The sequence below is a fragment of the Octodon degus genome, unplaced genomic scaffold (genome assembly GCF_000260255.1).
Source record: "Octodon degus isolate 3935 unplaced genomic scaffold, OctDeg1.0 scaffold00164, whole genome shotgun sequence".
Classification (NCBI taxonomy): Eukaryota; Metazoa; Chordata; class Mammalia; order Rodentia; family Octodontidae; genus Octodon; species Octodon degus.
The window spans coordinates 5225229-5235718 of NW_004524740.1; the positions used below are offsets into that span (position 1 = coordinate 5225229).

Sequence of the window (10490 nt, forward strand, 5' to 3'; positions counted from 1 at the left end):
TATTATTATTTTTTGAGACAGAGTCTTACTATATAGTTCAGGCTGGTCTTTAAGTGATCTTCCCATCTCAGCCTCCTAGAGTGTTGGGATTACAGGTGTCAGTGCCCTGCCCAGCTGTAACTTGTTTCTTTTCTTTTTGAGGCTGACCTTAAACTCATTGATGTAGCCCAGGCCACCCTCAAACCCTCAGCCATCCTTATGTCTCAGCCTGATGAGTGCTAGGATTACAGACTTATGCCACTACATCTGGCTGCAATAATTTCTTTAAATTTAAACATCACAATATTTTTCAATCACACCTTGTAATACATGTAAGATAATAATATTTCTACTTTTACCCAATGATTTCCCTTTTAGGAGTATATTTACAGAAATAATCATAAATATAGAGAAATTTTTATGTAAGTAACTTTAATAAATATATTTACATTTATTTATTTGTTTGTTTGTACTGGGGACCCAGGGCCTGTGCACCAGGCTATATCCCCAGACCTCTCCTCTATTTTTTTTTTTTTTTTGTGGAATGGGGGATTGAACTCAGTTCCTTATGCTTGCCAGGGAAGCGCTTATTCTACTGAGACATCTCCCCGATCCCTTAAATTTAATTTAATTTATTTATTTATTTGTGTGTGTGTGTGTGTGTGTGGCCATCTCAGCCCACCAGGGGGTGGGGCTGGCTGGCATGTGGTGCTGGGGGATTGAACTGCGGTCCCCGTGCTTTGCTAAGCTTGTTCTAAGTAGGTGCTTTAGACCACTGAGCCATCTCACCAGCCCCTCTTTCCTCTATTTTTGAAACATGGTCTTGCTAAACTATTGAACTGTCCAGATTTGGCTTGAATTTGTGATTGCTTATGACTGTCCTACCTCAGCCTCTTATAATGCTGGGATTATAGGTTGCACCTCCTTACCTGGCTGTCCTTGGTTTTCTAAGTATAACTGGTAAATAAAATCATATATATTTAAGGTGTATGACATCACCCATCTAAATATAGTTTTATCCTTGCCCATAAAAATGTTCATTAAAATGTCAACTATACTTGTAAATACAGAACTTAATATTAGTTCAGCAAGACAGGACTGATTAAAAGCAATATAGATTTACTTCATATAATAATTGCAGTCATTTGAAATATTTATGAAAACTAAGCATGGGATCTGAAATGCTAAAGGCTACTTGTTTCCTACTTTATGACATTCTGGAAAAAGAAAAACTATAGAGACCAAAAGCTCATTGGTTGTCAGGGTGGGGTATACGGCAGAAGGTTTGCAGGTTACTGGTATTGTGTGTGACAGCATACCTGTGGGTATAGTCCTTGACAATGTGTCTAAACCCTGGAATGTCACACACCAAAAGTGAGCTCTAGGGTGAACTCCAGGCTGGCAATGGTAATCATGTTTATATACAGGTCCCTTTGTAACAAACGTGCCACTCTAATGTGGGTGACCACAGTGGGGGGTGCCTATTAAGCATTAGTAGGTAGGGGTGTGGGAACACTATATTTTTTCAATTCATTTTTCTGTGAACTCGAAATTTCACCAAAAAATAAAGCCTACTTTTTAAAAAGCATGGGCTGTGTGCGGTAACACACATTTGTAATCTTAGCTGTTTAAGAGGCTGAGGCAGGAGGATCACAAGTTTGAGGCAGCCTGGGCAACTCAGTGAGATCCTGTCTCAAAATACAATTTAATAGGGTTGGGGATGAAGCTCAGTGGTAGAACTTAGCACGCACAGGCCTGGGTTCAATTCCTACAGCCACAAAATAAAAACTACAAAGCATGGAAAAATATCACACTATAATGTTGAAGTGTTAAAAATAAAGCCAGGTGGGGTGGCATACAGCAGCTAGGAGGCTTAGAGGCAGGAGGATTGCTGTGAGTTTCAAGCCAACTTAGGTTAATGGTGATTATAAGGACAGCCTGAATTGTACAGTGATACTTTATCTAAAAAATTTCAAAAAAATTTAAAAAGTTTTAACATAATATATAACACAAAATTTTTATTAAAAACATTGGAGATATGTATCTATAATCATCCTATGAACGAGTTTGCTTTACATGATAAAATACACGCATTATTTTTCCTCCCATTTAATAGTATTTAATAGGGGTATATATATATATATATATATATATATATATATACACACACACACACACACACACATATAAGTGTGATTTTAAAATGGTACTTATTTTATGTGAAGGCTAAACTTAATTCCCATATTTATTTAAATCATAAACTAAACAAGTTGAATTCTAATGGTTTTATGTTAAGGACTTGTAATTTCATTAAAATGTTAATAGGGCTAGGGAGATAGCTCAGTGGCATAAGCACCTGCCTGGCAAGTACAAGGTCCTGAGTTTATCCCCTATTAAATAAATAAATAAATAAATAAATAAATGAATGAAAAAAGCAAGTCTCCATAGGTATATTTGTGGGGTTTTTTGTGTTTTGTTTTGAGATAGGGTCTCACTAGATAGTGCAGGCTGGCATTGAACTCATTCATATAGTTCAGGCTGGGCTCAAACTCACAGCAATCCTCCTGCCTCAACTTCCTAAGTACTGGAATTACAGGTATGCACCACCATGCCCGGTCTAAGGTGTATTTGTAAAGTACAAAATCTTCACTGGAAGTCAGACAGTTTTCAAACATTATTTGAAAGCACTTACATACATTTATTGTTTATACACTAATATTTTCAAAAGTTTGTTACTGGAGCAATATCTGGCATTCACTGTCTTAAACACTCTTAGCAACTCATATCTACTATATATATTTTTTACTTACACAATACTTGAGATCAGAGACATTTACGTTGATCCCAGTTGATCTTTTTAAATTCTCATCATGTGACACTACAACTTGTTCATCTTTTGTGATATGGCAGTCCAATTCTAGCATGTCAGTTCCAATTGTAACTGCACTGAAGAAATAAAGGGAAAAAATGATGTTTTGAAAGTTAGATAAAATTAAAGCCAGATACATCAGATGTAATAATTCAGAGTTGTGTCCAGTTGTCCCCACAAAGCCTCACGTAAGTCATGGGGCAGACACAGCTCGAGCAGCAGAGCCAGAGGACCAGGGCAGGGCTCAAGGAGCAGGGTCAAACAGGCACCAACAGTTTAACTGGCAGCTCATGCTTCCCCAGGCCTGTGGCCTCTCTGAGGTGTAGAGTAGGTCATCCTGGACTTAATGGCACCCCAACCTCTCCTCCAGACCCTGTAGTATGGGGCAGTGGCGTCTGCCTTGGACAGAGAGGAGATGTTTGGGGAGGACAGAGGCACTGGCCCTCTCTCCAGAGCAAATGAGCCTTCAAGGTCTTGCTATGCAATTCAGGCTGGTTTTTTTTTTTTTTTTTTTTTTTTTTTTTTTTTTTTTTTTCTGTTGTTGTTGTTTTTCCTTCAGAACCAGGGGTTGAACTCAGACCCTTGCACTTGCCAGGGAAGCGCTTATTCCACTGAGCCATCTCCCCAGCCCCTTCAGCCTGTTTTAAACTACAAATCCTCCAGTAACTGCGAGCTTAATAAACCTTTCCTTCCTTCATTTTGAGTGCCAGGTATTTGTCCTAGAAACGAGAGAAGAGTAACTAAGACAAGTTGCAAATCCCAAATTTCCTATGATACTGCAATATCCCCTCAACATCATCCATCAACGTACTGATGAGAAAACACTCCATATGATATTAGAATAGCACACAGCCTCTTAGTGAATCACACTGCCTCCTTTCCTTAACCTTATCTTCAAACGTGAGAACCCAAAAGAATACATGGCCACAAGTTAAGAGATTTACCCACTAGCTCATGATATGCTGCTATGCATGAATTTGTGTAACTTATGGCAAGTAAGTTTCTCTCTTAGGTCGCACATTTCCACACCTATAGGATGAAAGGATTAAGAGATACAGCAAGAACAGAACATGGTAAAACACACCTACGATCTCAGCACTCAGGAGGCTGAGATAGGAGGATCTCAAATGTGAGGCCATAATGGGCTACATAGTGAGAACCTGTCTCCAAAAGGGACACAGAGACAGACAGACGGACGGACGAACGATGGACAGACAGTGGACAGATGGCTGGGTTTGACAGCATATGCATGTGATTCCAGCTGCTCAGAGGTTGAAGCAGGAGGACTATAAGCTCAAGAGCAGTCTCGGTACCACAGCATGACCACATCTCAAAAACAGAAGAGAAATTTAAAACAAGGATGCAATACTGCTTTTGTCTTGTGATTCTACATATAAGTTAAAGCTCTAGAAATTAGAAAAAAATAACACATCAAATTGAAAGGGAAAAGTAAAATCATCTCACACACTGATAGTAAAACTCACTATATAGTGAGCTTAGGGCCATTCACAGGTGGCATGAGGCTTGCTTTGTTTTGTTTCTCCCTATGGGAAGTTGAACCTACGGCCTTTATATTGAGCCATATCCCCATTCATTCACTCATTTTGACATGTGGTCTATGCTGCAAAACTGCTCAGGGTACAAAACAGAACTTCTCAGGTAAAACTCAGATTTACAACCTACTTAGCTCAGCTTCCCAGAGTGCTGGGCTTCAAGCATGAGTCACGGTGCCTAGTTTGACACAGTCTTGTACACCAAAAATTAACCTGAGGGTGTAGCTCATTAGTAGAACTCTTGCTTAACATATATAACACTCTGGGTATGATCCCCAGTATAGCAAAGAAAGAAAAACAAACAAGTAAACAAACAAAAACACTGTTGCAGATTCCATGAAAAAAATTAGAATAAAATTAATAAATTCAGCAATTTGCTAGACACAAAATCAAGATACAAAGCTTAGTTTTGTTTCTATTCATCAACAAACTAGGAAAATAATTTCATTTATAATAGCATCACAAGCAATAAAATGCTTGGAAAATTAATTAAAGCTATACAGATATATATAATTGTACTTAAAATACAACTACTACCCAAAGTGAGCTACAGTGTCATGGCAAGCATAACAAATCCCCATGGTGTTTTTTGCAGAAAGAGAAAAAAAAAATCCATCTTAAATTTCATATGGAATCCCAAAGAACTCCAAGTAGTCAAAATAGCCTTTTTTTCTAAAGTTGACAAATTTTTATTTAGGCAATTTTACACATAAGCTGGGCATGATAGCATACACCTGTCATCCCAACACTGGGGAGGCTGTGGCAGAAGAATCACCCTGCGTTCAAGCCCAGTCTGGGCTACATAGTGAGTTTAGGGCCAACCTGAAATACAATGTTAGACCCTATCTCAAAAAACCAAAAAATTTTACATGTAATTTCTTCAACACCCATCAAGGTCACCTTAATGAGTTCTTAAGTCTTCAAGATAGCCCCGCTCCTTTTTTATGTATTTGGTACAGGGTCCCACTACGCAGCTTGACTCGTAGTGAACCTCCTGTTTTCAGCCTCCCCAGTGCTGGGATTACAGGTCTGTGCCACCATGCCCAGCCTCAGTGGCTGACTCAGTGCGCCCCGGCAGTGGGTCCGGCATAGTCTGTGCACTTGCCTAAGCAGGTGCTTAGTCCAGCTGAGCTATCTCGCCAGCCCAAGATAGCCCCTTTAAAAAAAAAAAAATGCAGGGCCCTTTTTTAAAAAAAGAGCTGATGCAGGGCTGGCAAGATAGATCAGTGGTCTAAGCGCTTGCTTAGGCAAGCACAAGGACCAGGGTTTGATCCCCTGCATCACATGCTGCGTCCCCCTCCCCCTTCTACACCCCCCGTCATGGAGCCAGCCACTGAGACCAGGCATGGTGGTACACATATGTAATCCTAGCACTAGGGAGGCTGAAAACAGGGGGATCACTAGGAGTCCAAGCTGCATAGTGAGGCCCTATACCAAATACATTAAAAAAAAAAAAAAAAGAACTGCTGCTTGGTTCAACTTGCCTTGCTATATATAATTCTTTCTTTCTTTCTTTCTTTCTTTCTTTCTTTCTTTCTTTCTTTCTTTCTTTCTTTCTTTGGTACTGGGGATCGAATTCAGGACTTTGCACTTGCCAAGTAGGTACTTAAGACACTGAGCTATCTCTCTGGCCCTTGCTTTGCCATAATTCTTTTATTTGCAGTTTTATCTACTCTTGAATTATGGACACAATTATGACAACAATTTCAAAATTCCTTTCTGGGATCTTAGATCCAAATTCCTTCCACCAATTTACTTTAGGGTCCTAAATTCTGGATTGTAGAAAGTTCTTGGTATTTTGACAAATGATCTAGATTTTTAGTATATTACTTACTAAACATTTTTAATTATTGAAATTACATTTTTACTCCTGAGCTTATGCAAAATATTACAGGTCTCACCACTGATACTGTAATACATCAACTGCTAGAAGCATGTTTCAAAATGATCTTGAGGGGCTGGGGAGATAGCTCAGTAGAATAAGCACTTGCCTGGCAAGCACAAGGGCCCGAGTTTAATCCCCGGTTCCGCAAAAAAAAAAAAAAAAAAAAAAAAAAAATCAAAATGATCCTGAAAAAGAAAAGCTGGAGGATTTACACTTGCCAGCTTCAAAACTTACTCTTAAGTACAGTAATTAAAGCAATGTGAGGGGCTGGGGAGATGGCTCAGTGGCATAAGCACTTCCCTGGCAAACGCAAGGGCCTGAGTTTGATCCCCAGTTCTACCAAAAAAATAAAATAATATAAAATAATGTGATATCGGCATAAACACAGCCATATGTGGACAAACAGACACAAGTGGAATGGAACACTCAAAAAGCATCCCTTTTATATATGGTCATGTGATTTCATTAAGGCTGCTGGCACCACACAATGGGGAAAGGAGACAGAGTTTAATCAATGATGCTGGGAAATCTGGATAGACACATTTAAGGAATAAGGCCAAATCTTTACCCAACACCAAACCTAACAATGAATTCACTGGGGCTGCTACCTCAATGGCAGAGTACCTGCTTGGCACATGTGAAGCACCAGGTTCAATCCCCAGAACCACAAGATAAATAAAGTTTAAAAATACATTCATCCAGGGGCTGGGGAGATGGTTCAAGGGGCTGGGGAGATGGCTCAGTGGAGTAAGAGCTTCTCTGACAAGCGCAAGGGCTTGAGTTCAAACCCAGATTAAAAAAAAAAAAAAAAAAAAAAAAAAATCATCCATGTTTACAGCAGCAGTTTGTAACAGCTAGATCCTGGGATCTTAGATACAAATTTCTTCCACCAATTTACTTTAGGGTCCTAAATTCTGGATTGTAGAATTGGGAAACAACCTAATTGCCTATCACCTGAGGAATGGTGTTATGGTTTGTATAAGGGGTTCCCCCCAAAACCTCATGCAATGGTGGGGCGGGGTTCTAAAGTTTGTAATTAATTCATGATCCAATGCTGGGATTATGGGTGTGAGTGCTAAAATTATTGGTCTCTGAGAGGAAAATAATGGAGAAAAACTTTCTGACATCAGATTTGGCAATATTTTCTTGGATATGATACTGACGGTGCAGGCCAAAAAACTAGAAAAGAAAGAGAAAACAGAAAAACAGATGAACTGTACTTCATCAAAATAAAAAACTTTTGTGCATCAAAAGATAATATCAAGTTTGTCCTTTTCTCTCCTAGTACCAAAAATCAAACTCAGGACCTCATGCTTGCCAGCTAGGTGCCGTGCTGCTGAGCTATTCCCCATGCCCAAGATACTATCAATAGACTAAAAAAGTAACCCCTGGAATGGCAGAAAAATACTTGCAGTCACGTAAATCACATAAAGGGATTTTTATTTACAATATATAAAGACCCAATAACAGCAAAACAACCCTATGAAAAAATGAGCAAAGGAATTGAAGGACTGCAAGCTTGAACTCAGCCTGAGCAATTTAGCAAGATCTTGTCTCAAAATAAAAAAAAAAAAAACAAAACTAAAAAGAGGTCTGGGATATATACAGCACAAAGGCCACAGGTTCAGTCCCTAGTAACACACACACACACACACACACACACACACACACACACAAAGGATTTGAGTGAACATTTTTCCACAAGAGATGTACAAATGCCCAATAAACACGCAAAGATGAAAAAAAAGAGCAACACTAGTCATCAGAGAAATGCAACCAAAACCACAGTGAGCTACCACTTCACAGTTATTAGGTTGCCTATAATAACAAAGAAACACCTAACTGTAAATAAGCACTGCAGAGGACTGGAACCCTGTGCTGTTGGAGGTATAATTTGGGTCAGCCTGACACCAACAAGATGGTGGAGCAAGAGGCTCCGGGCTTCACCCCACCCACAGAAAGGCCAACTACCAACTGCTCATAGACAGAAACACCTTGGAGAAAACCCTACCACATGGAGATAAGCGTGCATCACATGCACATAAATCTGCTCTTCAAAGGGCAAGAGAAATAGTCTCCCTTCCACAGCCTAAACCTGTGGGTCTGTGCCCCTAAAAAAGTGTGCTAGGTCACCATGGTAGGTGAGTCAACTCAGACCAAGGACAAGCCCCTCCTAGACTAACATCTGTCTCCTTTCCCCTGGTTAATCTGAAACTTCCTCTTTTGATTTTCATGCTCCAAGCCTTCCCCAATCAGTACCAGTCAGGACACTGAACCACTCACGTAAACTCCACCTCTAGTACAATATGATACCCCCCCAGCTCCCTTCCCCAAAGGTTCTTGCTTCTTTTCAGCAGCACTCCCAACCCAAACAATAAAGCATTTCTTCACTTCTCTCCCATTTCTCTTTGGTGCCAGAGGAAGAGAGTCAAATGGCAAGAAAACCTGAGGACCCACAATCTCCACAGAGCAAGAAAAAAAGTGGAGCAGACACCCAGATTCTCTCCTAGGAAACTTTCCAGGAAGCCCACTCTTTCTCTCCTCACTGGAAATGCAGGAGGAAACTGAGGCCAGACAAAAACAATGCAAGGAGATGAAGCACATAGGGGCCAGTGTGCACATTTTAGTCAAAGTTGCCATAAATGCATTTGAACCAGCAAAGCTGAGCTGGTCACTCCCACAAGAGGTGGGAAGTGCTGCCTGGCTGGTCCCTAGAGAGCCAGCCTCTAGGTCCAGTTCAGACTGGCATCACCCAGGAAAGGAAAAGAACCCTCCAGAATCCTGACAGTGAGCAGACACAGCTATGCCACCACTAGACATTCAGTCAAAACTCAATAGTGGGACTCAAAGCCCACTCCTACACCCTGCCCAGGAACAAAGGCACATCTCAAGCAAATTTTTGGTCTTATTTAAAGCAGGATCTCACTATGAACTTCAGGCTATTCTTAAATTCACTATATAACCCAGGCTGGTCTTGAACTTGTGGAAATTCTCCTGCTTCAGCTTCTGTCTCAGCCATGCACCACCACGCCCAGCTCCAGCAAGTCATTTTTACCAAGCATAGCAATTGGTCCACCCATCCCCAATCCACCTAACTCTGGGAGCCCCACCCATAACGCTGTCCAACTGTTAGACTCAAGTAGCAGCACGTTCTGGCCAAGACTGCACCCTGCCGCCCAACCAGGTCAGCACAGTGCCTGTCAGCCTGACTGCAGAGCTCAACTTGTGGTCAACTAGATATCAAAAGCATTTAAATTTTTTTTCAGGGTGGTTTTTCTATTTGATAAATATATCCAGAATGCTGTATAATAAATAAATTTGAATGAAATTTTAAGTATCTTCAAGTAACAATTTAAGCAAATAAACTTTCCGCTTCTTAAGTAAGGTATGTAAGAACCGCCCTTTAATAGTCATAGGGACCTCTTCTCCAGTTCCAAAGTGGAATCATGAGTGCTTTCCTAAGGGCTTCTGCATACAACACTAAATACCATGCAAACAGTTCGACGCCATTCTTCTTATGGGTAAGTATTACTCTTTAAAATGGGCATGTTAACCACTGAGAAAAAGTCCACTCAACTATTTCCATTGTACTGTTCCATTTAGTCATCAGTAATTAAAAAAAAAAGTCAAATAATATAGAATCAACAGGTTGGTTTACCCACTGGCCATTGCATATGATACCAAATGCTCCAAGGCCAACATTCTCCCATCACAATTTACAGCAAAGAAGAGGAATTGAAAGGAGGGGAGGAGAGTGGGAGGGGAAAAAAAGAATCAAATTATATATATCATGTACAGGTACAAATTCCCGATAATGAATATGCTCAAGTCAGGCTTAGTGGTGCATGCCTATAATCCCAGCACTTGGGAGGCTGAGGCAGGAGGATAGCCATGAGTTTGAGGCCAGCCTGGGTTACATAAGCAAGTTCAAGGCTAGCCTGCACTATATTATGAGCCTCTATCTCAAAATAAATAAATAAATAAATAAATAAATAAATAAATAAATAAGGGCTGGACAGATAGCTCAGAGGACTAAAGTGCCTGCTTCGGGTTTGAGCCCCCAGCATGCCATGCCAGTGCCAGCCCCACTCGCGCTGACAGGGCGATTGAGACTGGGTGTGGTGGCACGAGTCTGTAATCTCAGCACTTGGATCTATGTAGTGAGACACTGTAGACCCTATAAACCCTGTCCTAAAGTACATTA

General features: G+C 40.4%; 1 protein-coding gene across 2 annotated transcripts in view; it reads right to left on the reverse strand.

Annotated features, from left to right (window-relative positions):
• Positions 1 to 10490, reverse strand: part of Gdpd1 (glycerophosphodiester phosphodiesterase domain containing 1) — a 52631-nt gene that overhangs the window by 22681 nt on the left and 19460 nt on the right. For both annotated transcript variants that reach the window (XM_004643041.2, XM_023703150.1), the window contains exon 3: positions 2790 to 2925. In XM_004643041.2, the coding sequence (XP_004643098.1) occupies positions 2790 to 2925 (136 nt within the window). The remainder of the gene's footprint in view (positions 1 to 2789; positions 2926 to 10490) is intronic.